This window comes from Dysidea avara, chromosome 12 (assembly GCF_963678975.1).
Source record: "Dysidea avara chromosome 12, odDysAvar1.4, whole genome shotgun sequence".
Lineage (NCBI taxonomy): Eukaryota > Metazoa > Porifera > Demospongiae > Dictyoceratida > Dysideidae > Dysidea > Dysidea avara.
In genome coordinates, this window is record NC_089283.1 from 20,105,750 (window position 1) to 20,124,538 (window position 18,789).

Genomic DNA, 18,789 nt, shown 5'->3' on the forward strand with positions numbered 1-18,789 from the left:
TTGCTGCTGCGATCATTGCTGAGAACTTTGTATTTATCACAAGAGGACATACTTCACTAGTTGTACTTACTATTAGTGGTACTCCTGTTTGAGAAATGTGCACGTGCATGACAAAAATGCATGTGTCTATATCCGTGTTTTAATGAGCCATTGTGAGGCGACAACAGTTCAGCAGGTGGAGTCAGAGTAATAGATGGCCAATCACATGTTACTAATATACCAGATGAATTGGACACAGCAAGAGAAGAAGTGATCTGTAAGTGGTAATTACAGCAGGTAGTACACAACGCAATGTGTTTCTTGGCATGTTTTGCATATTTTGAGATCCTTTATAAGGGATTCAACTGTGAAACCATTTGCTATATTCATAGTTAGCTAATAGAAGTGTAGGCTGTATTCACAATGTCTCAGAATGGATCTCTCCCCTGATAAGCTTTTATACCTTAGAGTTGGAAATGCAGCAATTAGCGTATTTTCTGTAACTGCACCTGCAAGTGTGGGTGTGTATCTGAGAGAAAAATAAAAGCAGTTGACCACATGATACTGTCTCTGACACTGATAACCACCCTAGTAACATGTTGCATATACAGGGTACATGGTGTAATGGCCTAAGTAAGCTGGAGCATTTTTGAAGTGCTTGGGTGCATGTTACAAACCTGTACGTTGTTGTTTTGCTCAGGCTTCATAAATACAGTGTACACCTTGTGATAAGTCTAAATATCAAACATACCATATTGTTTAAATAGGAATCCACCAAAAATGATGAGAGCCACCTAAAATTCCATCTTTAAAATTCATAGAAACATTTTAATGATGAAAATCACCTTAATGGAATAATATTAGTCCATCTAACATCAAATACAGCATTAAAATGGAGAATAGGCTGCCAGATATAGAATTTTTTTTTAAATTACCGAAACTCAAATTTCTGTCTGCCTGCCTGCCTGCCTGCCTGCCTATAGCTATCGGCCCGCCTGCCTATCGGCCCACGTGCCTGCCTGCTTGACCACAGTCACAAGAGTGGAGGCCAAATGAGATAGCATACGGCCACCATTTTACACCACAATAACACACTCAACAGTGGGATGTGTCTTTTGGAGTTCCAATGAGTTAGTTCCCTTTGCACCTGGTCTTCCCTTTTATCTTCAATCAGGTAAGTTGTCTTCTTCCTTATGCAATGAAACCGCATTGAGGCATTAATTTTCCATATCAACACTTTCCTTGAGCAGCATATTTATATGCCGCAAACTTATTTTAGCACTTACACTCGGTAGATACCTGTAACTTCATGATAGGTTCAATGCCATACCTATTAATGTGATCTTAATTGATTAATAATGATCGAGCACCAAGACCACAATCTATCATGATGACACACCTTGTTATTATTGGCCTAATAATATAATGCTAGCACTACGAAAATATGAAATAGTGACACACCTCTGGCTGACTAGAGATAATCTAATAGAACAGTCACCCTAATAGAACAGTCACATGTTTATAGCTATAAGATTATTCATTTAAAAGTGAAGTGGGAATCCCAAGTGATAAAAAACAGTGAAATTGAAATGAATGATGGTATTACAGTATAGCTTGGTGGGAAAATCTCTACTTTGGCATTGAACAAAACGATTGTTATAACATGCCAATGTATGGATTTTCTCACCGATTTATGCTGCAATGCCATCATTCATTTCTGGTTTCACTACTTTATCCCTACTTCACTTTTGAATTAACATACTATTTATTTAAACTCTAGCATGGAAATAAGAGTACAGGGTGTAATTAATCTAAATTCAAGGTTTTTGGAAACAGATGGTCCGTTCAATTCAGTTACACACAGTCTGAAGAAGTTTATTGGTCAAACTTCACTCACCCATGGGTATAATTTTTGTGGAAGTTGAATCAGTTTATCAGAATACTATCAGATTTGTTAGACTGCTTTACTTAGGTGACTGCTTTATTAGGATATTTTGATGTTCATAAGGAAACTCTTACCAGTGATGTGTCACAGTTTCATAAACTTTGTATTGTCTTTTGAGGTCCTTATAAAGACCTTTTCAAAAATTATAGAACATAGAAAGAAGTTTTAAGGATGTATTAGTCAAGGTTTGACAATCTCTTATATACCCTCACATGTGAGGTTTGATTATGGGTTTTAGTTTAAACTGGAGTAACTGTTTTGATTGTGAATTTTAATTGTTTCTTTAATTGTGGGTTTAGTTTCTCTGTGGGTTTAGTTTCTCTGTGGGTTTAGTTTCTCTGTGGGTTTAGTTTCTCTGTGGGTTTAGTTTCTCTGTGGGTTTAGTTTCTCTGTGGGTTTAGTTTCTCTGTGGGTTTAGTTTCTCTGTGGGTTTAGTTTCTCTGTGGGTTTAGTTTCTCTGTGGGTTTAGTTTCTCTGTGGGTTTAGTTTCTCTGTGGGTTTAGTTTCTCTGTGGGTTTAGTTTCTCTGTGGGTTTAGTTTCTCTGTGGGTTTAGTTTCTCTGTGGGTTTAGTTTCTCTGTGGGTTTACTTTATTCTACTCATGCCAGTTAAAACACCATAGCAACTGCAATATGGGAACAAATGCACAAGGATGTTGTATCAATCTCTCACCCAATCACTCGGTGCTATTTTTCCATATTTCACAAGCGTGGCAGTGCTTTAACTGGATTTGATTCTTTGCTCACAGTGTTCATTTGTAGATTCAAATCACATCAGTTTTGTAGATTCAAATCACATCAGTTTTGTATATACATAGTACAAGTTTGGTCATAAAACAAACAGATGACATTGTTTTGGCTATTTCTGGCTATTAAAATGTTACACACGTGTTTCCATACACAGTACTACATTTTCCTTTCATGCTGTATGGAAATAAGTTTTCACCCACACAAGTTCTTTAAGACATTTTACAGTTGTCTAACTACTATTAATAAAAAGACAGATGTTAAAGCCCACAACTGGCATGGACACATGTATGGTGTTCTAAATTGTTTGCTAAACAACATGTGTGTCTGTCTACACAAACCTTTGTTAATTAAAAGCAGCCAGTATGTATGCTGTATAGACCATGTACAAACAAGTAAATTAAGAAAATGAACATCTCTTAAAAGTTGTAAGGGGTGTGTCCCTCGCATGTGTTCGTAGTGAAGGACAGGTTCAAAACATTGCTGATGGAATTTTTTGTAAGAAAACATCACAGACAAACTATATATCAGTTAAGTGTTGTCTGTAGTTTAAAGCTGTTTGTTCGAGGTAGTGTTTTGTATGACAAAGCAATTACAATTAAACCAATTGAGAGACTGAACACACTCCCCAATTACTATCAATTACTGAAAACAAACTGGCTATTCTACTTTATTTCCAATTATGCTCCACGGTATTTCAAATTAAGAACAATATGAGAAGCACCTCTGCAGTCAATCTGTGGAATATGGAAATTATGTGTGATTCTTGTACAATTAACAACGAAATTGTGCAATTCATATTTCATGATGTTTATCATACAATATGGTAGGACTGTATAGTACCTATCATGAAAATCTGACCAAAAATATCATTTGAAAACCACCTTCACTTTACTTTTACACCAACTTGGCTGGAATCGTAGAAACCAATACAACACGAGACCACATCCGTGGTCGCAGCAGTGCTTTAACTAGCATGAGTGGAATAAACCAAAACCTACACCACAAATTTCAGAGTAAACTAAAACTCACAACCAAACACCTCCAGAATAAAGTAAAACCCATAATCAAATCTCACAGAGCATCAACCATTTTTGTTTTTAAAGTGTTCTGAAATTAAAGCAAAAAAAGTGTTCCTGCCTGGAATTGAACCAGGGGCCTTCAGTGTGTTAAACTCATGTGATAACCACTACACTACAGGAATAGCACATCACAACAAGCCAATATTTTGTGCTTTAAACTTTGATGTGTAGTGCACATGCTCGTGTACAAGAATTTGTGTTTCAGTTGTTGCTATGGAAGAAATCAAGCCCACTTGGGACCTTCTGGTGTTTACTCTATAACAGGGGGAAGTCCCTTTATCTTTAATAACGTCTACTAGCTGTGACAAGGACACTGATAATGGAGGATGGACCATCATACAACACAACACAAATAACTCTATGAATTGGATAAGCTTCTCAAGATCTTGGGTTGATTATGAAAATGGTTTTGGTGGCCTGAGAGCTGATTTCTGGTATGGCCTCAAGGCTATACATGCTATGACACAAACCGGCCAATGGGAGATGAAAACAGACTTCCGTTATGCTAATAACAAGATGTAGACATACTTTCACTACCATCAGTGTCAGCTGTACCAGTGAAGAATACCCACTTAGTGGCTATAAAGGAATTGCCTCATGTGATCTTTACAATCATCGCAAAGTTCAGTACACATGATAATGACAATGATAAAGCTCATTTTACATGTGCTATAACAAGCAAGTGTGGATAGTGGTGCTACAGAGGAGGTTGGACACACACACGTGAGCGCATACGTTTTGTTTTGAAATTTAGTTTAACCAAGCGCTCACCTAGGTTTTCACAAATACCATTCGAGAGTGCATTTCAAGTTTAGTCTATTCAGCCAGTCTATCCCATTCAATCCCACTACTCCAGGCACGTAAATTGCTCTTGAAATCTACAGGGATCACGTGTATAGGCGTTTGAAGGTGGAATCAATGTGTAATACTATAGGGATGCCTTATTACGTGTATTTTAGCTTGTTGAAGAAAACAATGTGCATACTAACAAAGCTTCTCAGGGTACTGAAGAAGAAAAGCGGACCCCGCTAGCTTGGCCTCACAGAGAAACGAACAGAGTATTAGAATCTCACACATTTGCCTTGCAATAAGAATTTGCTGTTCATCTTAAGAAGCACAATGTGGTATGGATATTGCTAAACATTTCTACTATCACTTACTCCTCGTCACATATTAGAAATATGCAGTAATAAATTTCAGAAGTGCTTATATCGTGTCCAACCTCCTCTGGTGGTACTATGCTTGTGATTCTATTAATCCTAATGAATGCCCACCTACAGACAAGCAAGGAAAAACCTGTCAAGGTTGACATAGCAATGCTACTAGTATAACTTTTGGTAAAACAGCATACAAAAAACAACGTATATAGACAGATAATAACTAGACTTTGTCTGTTGCAGTAGTAGTAAGTGTGTACGTATGTATATAATTTATGACTGGTAAGCAAAATGGCAATTTTGCAGATCGATCTTAGTGTGCAATGATTGGAAAAAAAAAAAGAAAGAGTGGAAAAAAAGACTGTTCCAGCCAGGAATCAAACCAGGGACCTTGAGTGTGTGAGACTCATGTGATAACCACTACACCACAGGAACTACACATCCAATTTTAACAAGAAATTCAAGATATTTATGTGGACAAGGCCGTGAATAGCTACAGAGTAACTAAGTCCCATCTAGCGCTCTGTGATATATCTGTAATACTGTTTATCGTGATAAATTATCATAATCACCGATTATCATACCGTGACAGCGTTTGATAACCAATATATCGAAATAACGGCATATCGATGAATACCAGTATAGGATTATTTTTAACCCAACCTTTGGTGTTTAATTATCCAATTAGTTGATGGTTTAGCAGACACGCCCTAAACAAAAACTTGAGGTTGTCACATTACAACACATGCTTACTTGTACTGATCTATATATATATATTTTTGGGATGATACCACTTCATACTAGGCCCAAGAAATGATGCAATAGTTACAATAACAAGCTAACTATATACTGTGATATTTTTCTGTTACTAATACCGTGTATTTAAATTTCAATACCACCGAGCTCTAGTCCCATCATCTAGTGTACATAACCCTCCCCATTATATACTCTTGATACAAGGTATCAAGAAACCAGGACACCTAACTCTGTAGTAACAAAACTTCAACATGGTCTCAAGGTGTCCCAAATGGTACATTCACTAGCTGTATACACAATGTATAAAGTTTGCCACTTCTCATAAAGAACAATATGATGTAATGGTGTGTCCTGAAAGCATTTAATAAGTAACTTGTCTGACAGTAATTCCTTATATGTCACTAACCAACTGACATGCAAGTGGTACACAGAGTTGGGGTCAGTACACAGAGTTGGGGTCAGTACACAGAGGTGGGGTCGTTACACTAAAAATGTAACTAGTTACATATTACTCTTTAGTTTTACGTGATGTAGCGTGCTACAGTTACATATTACTTACTGAAAAAAGTAACACTTAGACTATATTACTCGCTACTCTGAGGGCTGTAACTAGCAATAACATTACGTATTACATTTGTTCATTACAAACTATAAAGTAAGTCTAACCTTCTAAATACAAGCTACCAGCCTACAACTACAAGTGACACTAGCTAGCCACAAATACATACTTTGTTGCTCGCTTTGTTGTTGTATCTTGACCTCAAGGGCACTCCCCATACACTATCATTCTTTGTCCATGCCTATAACACTACCTCCAGTCTTGTCTGGACCCAAAATGCAATCGATCACGTTCCTGGATACAATGCGCCTTAAAAAGGAAGTAACGCATTACATTCGTTACAATTTCCTGATGTAATATCCATTGCTACTTTGTCATGTAACGCGTTATATTATTCGTTGCTGTAAAAGTAATATAATTATGCAACGCATTACCCCCAACTCTGTTGGTACAGTATGTAGTGCTGTACACTGGTATGCAAATAACCAGTGTTGTCTAGGTCAGCAAATAACCAGTGAAGAAACCTTTAAACTGGTTATTTCCCACCCACTTGGTAAACCATAAATTACCCCTGCTGACAAGTGTTAACATCATAACCTCAAAGCATGTATAAATATGTTATTGTAAAAACTGTTATTGCAAGACAAGATATTGATGGTCACTTTGGTACCACCCTAAACCTTCCAGCAGGCTTGTTGAGTACTATTATGTCTGCCAATATACACACAAACAAATTAATCAATTATTGGTAGGCAATTAACCAATGACAAAAATTTTGTAGGTGTACAACACTAACAGCAAGAGTTCACAATACAAAAATAGGAGAGTATCCAACTGGAATAAGCACACACACTAAGTCCAGTAATACCTCTAGCCTGTTCACAGAATAAAGGCTTGACCTTATCAACACCAATAAACACCAATCAACAGTTCTGTATCACCAATGGAAGTGTTAAAGTTGAACATGACACAGTGACTTTATACAGGCTATATTGGAAGTTGGACACTCTCTCCTTATTTTATATTATGAACTCTTGCTAAAAGTATGTCAGATACAGTGGACACACCATACCAGTTTAGTACTACATGAGTACACTACACTACTCACCAGTGATAAAGTGATCAGATCTTCCTCAGTGACCTCTTCACTGTCATCCTTGCTATCTTCTATCTTCTTCACCTGAACCATCCTCTGTAACATAGCAACAGTGCATGTGAAGGGTGGATCATTTGTGTATATCTGTCTTGGTGGTTATCTAGAGGTTGTACTCTTTGAATAATACACAGATTAAAACTTTGTGCCCCATAATTGGGAAACATTTTTAAGTGGCTTTTTTCTACATGCCTCTCACACTGCATGCACACTACACACATGCAAACACTTACATAAGCTTCCAAGTAGGTGCTTGACAACAGTCCTGATGTAACCCTTCCTTCACCATTGGCAGGTAAATCTAACAACAGATAAGGAGTTCACAACAACTACACACAAGTTGCACAAAAAGGATACACCAGTAACAGTCACATGATCTCCAGGACCAGCCTGCCTGGTCACCTCTCCACTACAGTAGATGGACATGGAACGTGGAATACTACCAACTGGTACCTGGTCATTCTAATGGGATACAATATGTATTGGTTGAAAAACTGGTTAGGCATTCAACATTTTATGACCAAATTTGGTGCTTGCCTAAGCATACTCCATTTTGGTTGGACACAAGGTCTAATCATAATAAACTCAGAAAATGCATCATGTGTACTCGACTTCCATTCTTCTCCTTTAAGTGGATTTTCTCCTATAATTTCTTGCCTCCTCCTCCCCCCAGGTGCGACTTTGAGGGGGGGCTAAGGGGCCTGTAGCCCCCTTTCCTTATTAAGTAATATTTAGCCATCATAACCCAAATTCTTCTGTGTTTAAAGCAGACCTATTTCAGGAGCTACACATTACTAGCAACACAAAATATGTTTATGTAAGTATACCTATTGTTTAACACTGCTCCAGAGAGAGGGTGCCTCCTCTTTTTCCTCAAGAATTCTTCAAGAAATGTTTTAATTGTGGGTTGCATCTCCATAGTTACAAAGGTTTTAATTGTGGGTTTCGTTTTATTCAGAATTGCAGTATAATCTACTATGGCTATAATAGGAGATCTTAATCAAAGTATGGCTCTATTTAACTTGTACTATTTTAGAGTGAATTCAAAATGTTTTTGGCTAACATCATACCAACTCAGCCATCACCAGAGACCTCAACCTATAAAGTGCATTTGGAGTGAGACCTGAGGTTAAAATGAGTGAGATTTGCTTACTTAGGAGTTGAGGTCTCGTCTTAGTAAAAAAATTCCTGTAAAAATTGCAAAATTCTCAACTTTCTTTGGCTATTTCAGTTATACCTCTCCAATTTTTTGCCATTAGGGCACTGTTTAGTGCTTTTCCAAAGGTTTGAAATTAACTTACATAAGAGCTTAATTTTCCAGGAATTGCAATGCGTGAGACAACAATCTGATGCGTGTGTCTCCTGCGTAATGAGTGAGAGTTGAGGTGTCTGCCATCACTAGCAAAAGTGTACAGTGGAACCTCTCTTAACAAACTCCCTGAATTAAGGACACAATAGAAAAAACCTCCATAATAAGGACAAAAATTTTAGTCCCAACAGGTCTCATCAATACATTTTTTACCTCTGAAAGAGGAAAACCTCTACATTACAGCAAAAAGTGGCCAAAACTCCTGGGTCCCAAAATGTCCGTAATTGAGAGGTTCCACTGTAGTCTTAGTAGTCAAAAGTGACTATACCATAATTTATTGAGCCACTGTAGTCTACTAAAGTTACAATCTGTACCAGGTAGTTTCCCCATGATGGCTTTGCAGATGTAGCTAGGTTAATCTTGATTGTCCGGCAAAAGTAACTATCACAACAGCTATTTTGGAAGCTTACAATCACTTTAACCAAGAAGAATGCAATGCATACTGCAGCTACCAGTAGCTACATAAGTAGTCCATTCCATAGATCAGGCACTTGTTAACAAGCTAGATACTGCTATACATAGTTGTTTTAGTGCTTAAGGCTATATAACAAAGTGTTTGATCTTTATAAGCGTCAGCATTAGTTTTTACTTGTATCCATGCACCTCTGAGACAGATTAGAAGATGCAAAGAGTAGTTGATTCATGTGTAATGTTTAACTAAAGGTGAAAACATCATAATGTTGACATGAGAATCAGTCTTAAAGCAAAATGACATTGTCTGAAAAACTGCTGAAAACGCTCTCAAATTCAGTATTTGGTTACTGTGGACCTCCTGTTTTAAAAAATTACAATCGATTACAGCAGCAGTTCAGCTACAAAACAAGTCAATCTGCTTGTAGAGATTTCAACTATGTTACTAAGTCATCTTTGTAGAGAGTTCATCTACATTACAAGCAAGTGAAGCAACCCAGTGGAACTAAGTTAAGTTACCAGTCATATCCATCTTGTAGACAACATAACAAGTCTCCCTGTAGAGTTTAGCTACAAGCAAATCACTCTATTGATAGTTCGGCTATGTTACAAGTCATCTTGTCCTGTACAGAGTTCAGCTACCTGTATAGCATTTCAGCAATGTGACAAGTCATCGAAGAGAGTCCAGCTACATAACACCCTGTACAGGGTTGAATTACACAATCGTGTCAGAAACTACAGAGAACCTTCAATTGTCTGTCTACATAATGTAAGTGGAATGTTAGATGATTGAAGGTTCTGTGTCTGATGTCAAGCTGTCAGTGTCTGGTGGCTTGTAGTATTGAGCAGTGCTCTTGTACAACATCCCGTACTCTTGTTCTGTTTACTTAAATTTTGAGATAGTTAAACTTTGCATTTCTATCTGGGGCTTATCTACTCTACTCAGTGACAATAGACTCAGATATGTCACTCCAAGGGAGCCAACTATCAAGGAAGAACAACCAGGCCAAAAAGCCCTCTTGGCAGGAACTCTCAGCAATAACCCTGGCAGTACAAACACACAAACAGGATGAAAAGTACTGCACAACATCTGAGACATGTAACTTATATCACAGCCCAACAGCCACTTAACAAGATACATCATAAATAACAAGATAAACATGTATGAAAATAATACATCAACACAACAATACACATTGAATAATACAGGTATAATATTTCATAACATATAGGATGATATACAAGTGTTCTGTGTATCACTAGGTCTATACGAAGGTTATCATGGTACGGGATAAGTTGATCAGCCAAACATTCAGTCATTCATACTCACTCAGACATTCCTCAAACTGATCAGGAGTGAAACCTTTAGCTAGGATACACTGTCGAGCATCATCAAACCTAACCAGAAATAAAAGAATACAAGAATGTAGTACACCAAAAAATGGCTGACTGACAGTAGTGAACTTTGGAATATTTTATATAGAGCAGCATAGCACGAAAAATGAGCATTTCGTGCACTTTGTGATACTATTATGAAACTTTCACACAAATTGTACTCCTCATGACATATTTTTGAAATACAGCCATCACAGATTTGACCTTTGGTGACCTTTACAGCCATTATTTCATTGAAAATTAATTATTTTTGGCTTTATCTCCCTGAGGCATTATTTTACACTGTTAAAACATGGTATCAAATTAAAGGTGTTGATCTATATTAATTGACTTTTGTTTGAAGTTAGTATCTCATTCCACTGCAAAGTTATGATCATTTTATAAGTCTTTACCCTTGGGGTGTAAATTACTAATCAACAAGTAATTCATAAAATTTCAAAACTAATAAATGATCATAACTTTGGAATGCAATCACCTATTGACTTCAAATAAAAGCTGAGTAGTTTGTTTTAGCAGTACTTTTAATTTGAAACTGTGCAAAATAATGCCTCAGGGAGATAAAGACAAAAACAATGAATTTTCAATACAAAAAATGACTGTAAAGGTTGCCAAAGGTCAAATATGCGATGGCTCTATATCAAAAAAATTATGTCACAAGGAGTAATTATAACTTATATGGAAAGTTTCATAATTGTATCAAAAAGTGTACAACCATCACACTATGTTGCTCTACTAATAACCAAGACTTAAGAAAACTGTAGTGTCTTCAAACAACTAAAGTAAATTTGCCTATACAACAATCATTCTACCAAATGTTTAGTGCTATAGTTCCTCTACTAAGATACCATACAAATTCCCCTCCATACTACACAAGTTATGGTGTGATCTCACCTGACTGTGTCGGGTTCAGCCATCTCCCTGATAATACCATATATGGCATCAATGGGTTTAACATTCCTGTAAAGCAGGGAGAACAAGTTAACACAACCAATAATCACACTCCTTATCTGTACTTGAATTGTAGTCAGTACAGGGTTGGTATAGGTATACACACCAAGGTGTTTTGATTATTAGGACAGTTTATATACTAAAGGGAATTGGGACCTTAACCAAGTGTCTGGATTGTGTATGTATCCTCAAGTGTCCACATTAACAGGTTCCAGTGTATATACTAGTTCTATACAATGAACAGTACATGTACAGGTTGTCTTACTGAGATCCAGTATCATCTTCATACAGTGACTGTTTGGACATCTCCATCAGACGTAATGCTTCATATCTGCCATATGCAGCCGAGCCTGTCAGTAAAACTCATCAAAATATATATATAAACATTTCACTTCACTACACATCTAATGCTACATGCAAGATAGCAACATTTTTGTTCTGTGAAGCAACACATCCACTTGTTTTGGATACCATCACCCATAATGGTTACATGCATTTTAGTTTTGATAGTACTTAAGTGCATTTTAATTTGGGTGTAGTTATATGTGTCAGTGTTGTTTAGTTTTGAATGCTTGACTGAATTAAACCGTTTTAGCTAAGTAATTAAAAATGATGGCAGTGGAAGGCTGATTCAGGAACATACACTACATGTGAGTGCACACACACTCACAGTCTCTCTCTCTCTCTCACACACACACACACACACACACACACACACACACACACACACACACACACACACACACACACACACACACACACACACACACACACACACACACACACACACACACACACACACACACAAATTTGAAGCATTTTGCTATCTATAATACATTCCAGTGCAGTTGATAATCTCAGCAAGGCTAGTAGTGTTTTAGCTGAAGTGAATGTTTGGTTAGTCTGTGTCCTAGCATCTCTCCTCATCTCTACATAAGCTCCCACAATGTAGTCTGTGAGACCCTCTGGTATAACTGGCTGTTTCCTCTTGCACTCCGCAATGTATTGACTAAGAGAAATAAAATGTCAATAACAACAGCGATAACATGTACCAGTCTTGTTCCAAGCCATATAAATGTACGCATCGGAACCCTTTGCTTTGACATGCTGAAAAGGATTTCTGCTGTGATGTTGTGCTTAACAACACAGCTAATCTTCATGAAACACATACCATTGTGAAGCTTACAAGCTAAAGATTCTCAAAATAAGAGTCAACGGTATGGTATAGGCTCATATGAAGTTTTCTTACCGCATTCCCATAGGCTTCAATACACTTTAAAGGATGCCAGATAATGAGCAATCACAATTATCAACCACCACATTCCTTATGTGCGAAAATGAGCTATTATAACATCATCATAGATCCACACAACCAGAAGAAGAATACTTGTATTTGTACGCTAAATTAAAGGTGGTGTGTTGGATTAAGAGGGTGGGAGGGATTAGGATTTCTCTCAATGTTAATTGGCTCCATTATTATAAGCAGTGTGTATAATTTAGTGTTGTTTTAGCTAAGTATTCCAATTTTAAATCAAATTCAGGAACTTAATATAAGAAACTAAAACTAAAAAAAGTAGTTTACAAGTGCAATGTGTAAAAGTATAAAACAGAACTAACTGTGTGTTAAACTGTACTTGCATACATGTCTGAAATTGTAGCCTTGATTGCTTCTATTACAGTAGTTACTTGACTGCTCTATTAGAGTGTCTCTACCCAGGGGCAGGGGAGACACCTTTATTTAAGGGTGGGGAGTGGGGGTCTAGCTTGGTGATGCTATGGCCTAGCTGTAAGTCAAACACCCTAACAAACAAAATAAACATTACTACCTGTTGACAATAGCTACCCTCCACCAACTATATCTCCTTATTTATATCTACATACGTAGCTTGTTACCAGGGGTGGTGGAGCAGGCCAAAGAGTGAGGGGGCCAGGCCAGCTTAAGTGAAGACCCCCCCAAAAAAGGTAATTACCTGTTGACAATAGCTGCCCTCCACCAACTATATCTAACTACACATACGTAGCTAAGTAGCTTGCTACACTACTTCTCTGAATATAGTGGCTGCTCTATTAGAGTATCTCAATCTTTTCTTGCAGATATTGTCCTATAAAAGTGGGGGGCGTCTCCCTGTCTCCACCGCCTATGTTTGTTACACTGCTCCTCTGAAGAATACTGTGACTGCTCTATTAGAGTAGCTTGAATTATTGATGCTATTCAGATAGGCTCTCAATGACAGGTAGGGGCTAAGCCCCTCCACAATCTTTTTTACAGGGGAGATTAGCCCTCCTTGCCTCCCTCCCTTCTCTGCTGCCCCTGTCTCTACCGTTGTATGAAATAGGAGGTGAACAGTAAAGGACTGCAGAGGGTTTAATAATGATAAATGATGGCACTGCTGAAAATGTACTGGTATACAGGGTTGCTTGCAAGTTGAGCTTGCTAGACTGTTACTGAACTAAATTTAATAGGGGCTTCAACTGAAACCACATAAAACTATCTCTTGTGAAATATGACTGAGAGTGATTTCAGCAGATTATCAGAATACTATCAGATTTGTTGAACTGTTTTTATTTAGGGTGACTGCATTATTAGTAGGGCTCAGCGATACTACTGTTTTAGCGATATATCGCGATATTTTGAAAGTATCAATATCACAATATTTTGTTATTAACTATCGTGATACCATGCCTATACATTACTGTCATTTGTTATGCTGTACTAGGTTCAAGAATCCTTATAAGTCATAACCTTGTTACCCCCTACAGAGAGGTGTGAACACCATAACATAACCTCAAAGCATGTGTTACAATAACTGTTACTGTAAACAAGGATGACAGTGGCTAGTTTGATGTTACTTTTAAAGACTTCCTGCAGGAATACTGAGGAATACACTATGTAGCACCACCTATGATAGACTTACTTGTAAGTATCGTGAACTATTCAGTATCGTGAATAGTGGCTTTAGTATCGATCGTGATACTAAAATGGCAGTATCGCTCAGCCCTAATTATTAGGATATGTTGATTTTGGTGTTCATAAGGAAACTCCTACCAGTGATGTTTTATGGTTTTATACATTGTATATATGTGACCCAGTCCGGCAAAACCGGGCTTATCGCCCATTTAAAAGTATTGAGAAACGCTGGTTTCAGTATTTAGTGTGCTATAGCTCACCAATGGTTGAAGCTATGTGTACCAAATTTTCATACGTTTTACACCAATTCCTTACCTTCCACAGCATCCACTGTGCAAGTAGCCAACAACAAAGTTTCCCGCCATTTTAGATAGTTTTTAAACCAAGGTTGACTGTATCAGGTGAGCTGCAAAATGGGTGGGAAGTAGGGGGGGGGGAAAGATGGTGTTTAAAACTTTAAAAGGAAGGCGTGGGGATGAATTAGGCCAGGTTTTGAGCAATTGAGGTCTCAACAGTGGCTAATATGAAAGGAAATTCACAGCAGAGGTACTTATTCAATACCACAGAGCTGTACAGCCACATACAGTCATCCCCAGACTGACCAGAGCTCCATTGGGGCCCCACACCGCACGTATGGATCGCCACTGGGCTTGGGAAAAGCAGCCAGCAAAACCAGACCACTCAAGTCTAGCTGATTTTGATTGTGGAATTAGATAGTTTATTCATGTAGCTTTGTGTCCTGGGTGAAAAATCGAATCTGCTGACATGGGCGATAAGACCGGTTTTCTCAAACTGGGTCACATATTGTCTTTGAGGTCCTTTTAGAGACCTTTGCAAAAATTATATATGCACTTCAAGATCAGTTTGACTCTACTGTTTGTCCAAGGTTTATCAATCTGTTATATACCCTCACATGAAAGATTTGATTATGGGTTTTAGTTTATTCTGCAGTTTCTTTGATTTACACTCTACATTTCACAGTGTGATATACATCTGACAATTACTACTGACTACAATTACTACTGACTACAATTACTACTGACTAATAGAGGTGTACTGATAGAGAAATTTTGAACTGATCTGATATAAACCGACATACTGAGTCTGAACACCGATACCCATCTGATATACTGATATAATAAAGTGTAGCTATCCATTTAGATTGGAATTTTATTTTCTTGTTATAAGATACACTTAGTAAGCAGTTCAAAGTGCTAACAATTACTGACAATGCTTGAGTGCTTGGCTTCAATTAACAACCCGGACAGTGAGGAACCCACAAAATATTTTAATGCATGCTCCCACTAAGATGAGTTCGAATTACTCCATTACTCCGGCTTGTAAGGATGGCTGGTTGTTTCAAGCTGTGTTTCTAGTTTATTCATCCCATGGTTGCTTTTTATAGCTTCTCTCCACTATGATCATTTGTAGTATGGTGCTTGGGAAGATCAAAGACTGCCGCCAGTGTTACAAATCAATTGTAAACCAGTTTACAAATAATTGTAGCATGGCTGAGTACCTCCTTTTGGCCACACAGTCTGGCCACTAATTAGTTCAAAGACTTCAAATGAAACCAAACACCAGACCGACACAGGAAGTCACAATACAAGGCTAATACATCAAGGATTGACAAGGAGGTAAATCCCTCTGGAACAAATAAACACATAACACTGCACTCGCGTTAATGAAAGGGAAGCAGTACAACTGCCTAAGCTGAGTCAATAACTGTATACTGCTCGTTCACTAATAAATTAAGCTGACCAAGGCAATTATAGCGCTGCACCACTCAATAATGAATATCAGAAACTTCGGTTACACCCATCTAAATAATGAGAAGCATACAATGGCTCTGGAGTGATTGGCATCGATGATGGCACCTCGCACTCGTGCATGGCAAACACCAAACACGCTACCAATGAATAAACTAGCTAACAATGAATTGACTAACCATTCAGACAGTAATTAGGGAGTAAAATCATTCCTTGTACACAGTGCTTAGCGCCAGCCAATATTAGCCTTGCTTTCTTGTTCCTTCAGTGTTACAAATGGGCGCCTTTGATCTGTACACACCCCATACCACAAGTTTGAACACACCCATTTGGTCTGTATCTGATTTTTAAACAACTGCACCCTCGGGTGTTGTGTTTACAAATCAGATACTAACCTCATGGATGTGTTACAACTATTACTTGTTGCATGGTTGGTAACTATTGTAACAATGAATGTTTACTACGCATGTATTTCTTCGTAGTGTAGTGCTTTTCAAGTATATAGAAAACTACTGTTTCCCCAGCCCTGTTAGCTATATAACAGAGGGTATAGTGTGACACCACCACAGCAAAGACTATTCAGTTTTATACCGGTATACTGTATCCGTTTTGGTGGCTATATCAGGAACCAACCGGTATTGGCAAAAATCTTCATATCGGCCACTGATACAATATGTATCAGTATATCAGTATACCCCCACTGACTAAAATTTCAGGCAGATAAGGTAAATGGATGTGCAACTGGTTACAAGTAGTTCAACTTCAAGTAACACTTCTATTTTCATTAGGCTTGAGTCAAATATGCTCAAAACTGCCCAAATGGTGAAAACGCTTTCAGGAATTTCACCTGTTATTCCCTTCAGTATTCCCATTATGTTTCCATTATGCTCTTAGGTTAGCAATATTTGTTACAATTATCTTGGAACATTTTAACCAGTGAATGCTCCTTTAGAGCATTTCATTACAAAGTGACTGTTCTATTAGAGAGTATTGATCTTACAATACATTTGAGTGCTCATGTAGTGTTTAGTTTCCACCGATTGCTCCATTAGGAAGCATCAATCTAAGCTTCATAGTTTCAACTCAAATATTTATGGTCAAAATAAGGCATTCCAAACTTAGAATCAAGAAATGATAAAACAAAAAGCAGCAAGAAATGATAATATCTAAACAGTATTTTACTATTCCAGTGGACCTGTAACTACTTAGGTGAGTACAACACTAACTTGTTTACTAGTACGTGTGCATCTATTAGAACACTACTTAAAAATGTATGTACAGTATTGTCTTGAATCATGGGCAGTAGTCCCATAAAAATGCCTCGTCTTGTTCAGTAGCCGTGAATATGACACCTTACAACAAAACAAATGCTGGGTTACAAATAAACAACAAGTCATAAAATGGCCTGTGTAGCAGAGCTAACCTAACTCTATTAGCCTAAAGCCATATACCAACAGAAAGTTTATTTTTCATCAGGCTACTTGAGGAAGTCTAAGTAACAACAGAGGCTTACTTGTTATGGAGCGATGAAGAATAGTGACTCGATTTTTTGTTATTTCTCAATACCATGATGGCAGCCATAAAACAATTAATTAAATCACATGTGTTATATTAGATAAAGCACTGCCGCAAGTGCTATACAGGAAATATAGCACAAAAAGAGTGGGCGAGAGACAAATATAGCACGAGGCAAAGCTGAGTGCTATATTTCATCTTGAGATCACTCTTTGAGTGATATATTTCCTGTATAGCACGAGCAAAAGCAGTGCTTTATCTGGTATAGAGAACTGTCAACATGAGGTACACACAAGATACACGAAACAATTAGAAACTCACAGAGTAGTGTAATCATCACTAAAATAGGCATTGCACCTGTGTTTTACCTGTGTTTTACCTGTGTTTTACCTGTGTTTTTCCTGTGTTGCACCTTCAATAGCTGTTTTGTGAGTCTACTTCGTCTTCTCAACAACAAAAAGTTTTCGATTGTTGTACTTTAATAAGCATATTTCCATGATATTCCTAGGACTCATCCGTTTATTTGAACAAAATGTAGTAAGAACGTTCACTGCTGCTGACCACAAGCAACCATCATCGAAATCTTCAAATGTGTCTATAAATTAAATCCAGTGGTTTTGCTCTTACTGGTTGGGTTGACTGGTCAGCCAACGCAGTCAGGTTATCAGCCTACACTGGCTTGGTTGATTGGTTGTACTACTGGCCAGAATGAGTGATTGCTCGCTCAAAGTAGGCTATCAGCCTGCAAAATAAACCTGGCAGTTCTATAACTACCTGATACAGAATTGTGGTCTATTAAAGTGTTCTGTGACTGCCCAACATAGAACACTTGTGCTTGTATGGCAAATATAGAACACGTTTTTGTTTTGATCCTCCCACACAAAGTTTTTCATTATGTAAATTGCGCGACTTGCCATAGAATGGGGAATCGCCTCGTGTTCATTTCACACGAATCTGATGGAAGAAGATATTAACCATCTAAAAAACGATAGTTTCAGGCTGAGTTCTGGCCCCATGCTTTCATGGTAGGGTAAACTCGTAGGTACCATTTTAATCCTTGTTTAATTACAAACAAAATGGTGTTGATTGTGTAGCCAT

At 37.7% G+C, this 18,789-nt stretch overlaps 2 protein-coding genes and 2 non-coding genes across 9 annotated transcripts in view; all 4 read right to left on the reverse strand.

Moving 5' to 3' along the window:
* Positions 1-18,789, reverse strand: part of LOC136240103 (DNA replication licensing factor mcm7-like) — a 105,604-nt gene that overhangs the window by 25,635 nt on the left and 61,180 nt on the right. For 3 of the 6 annotated variants that reach the window (XR_010693655.1, XR_010693653.1, XR_010693654.1), the window contains exons 1-4: positions 8,204-8,298; positions 7,734-8,148; positions 7,610-7,677; positions 7,332-7,415 (exon numbers count right to left, since the gene is read on the reverse strand). The exons of 2 other annotated variants lie outside the window; for them this stretch is intronic. The gene's annotated coding sequence lies outside the window, so the exon portion shown is untranslated. Of the gene's footprint in view, positions 1-7,331; positions 7,416-7,609; positions 7,678-7,733; positions 8,161-8,203; positions 8,299-18,789 lie in introns of those variants that run through there. One more of the 6 variants, XR_010693656.1, reaches the window with a different exon arrangement.
* Trnav-aac (transfer RNA valine (anticodon AAC)) lies at positions 3,801-3,873 on the reverse strand. The gene has a single exon. It is a non-coding gene; the product is annotated as a tRNA-Val (tRNA).
* Positions 5,271-5,343, reverse strand: Trnav-cac (transfer RNA valine (anticodon CAC)). The gene has a single exon. It is a non-coding gene; the product is annotated as a tRNA-Val (tRNA).
* Positions 10,262-18,789, reverse strand: part of LOC136240096 (DNA replication licensing factor mcm7-like) — a 34,240-nt gene continuing 25,712 nt past the window's right edge. The window contains exons 11-14 of the mRNA XM_066030943.1: positions 12,336-12,508; positions 11,765-11,849; positions 11,443-11,508; positions 10,262-10,554 (exon numbers count right to left, since the gene is read on the reverse strand). Of these exons, the coding sequence (XP_065887015.1) occupies positions 10,473-10,554; positions 11,443-11,508; positions 11,765-11,849; positions 12,336-12,508 (406 nt within the window). The 3' untranslated portion in view covers positions 10,262-10,472. The remainder of the gene's footprint in view (positions 10,555-11,442; positions 11,509-11,764; positions 11,850-12,335; positions 12,509-18,789) is intronic.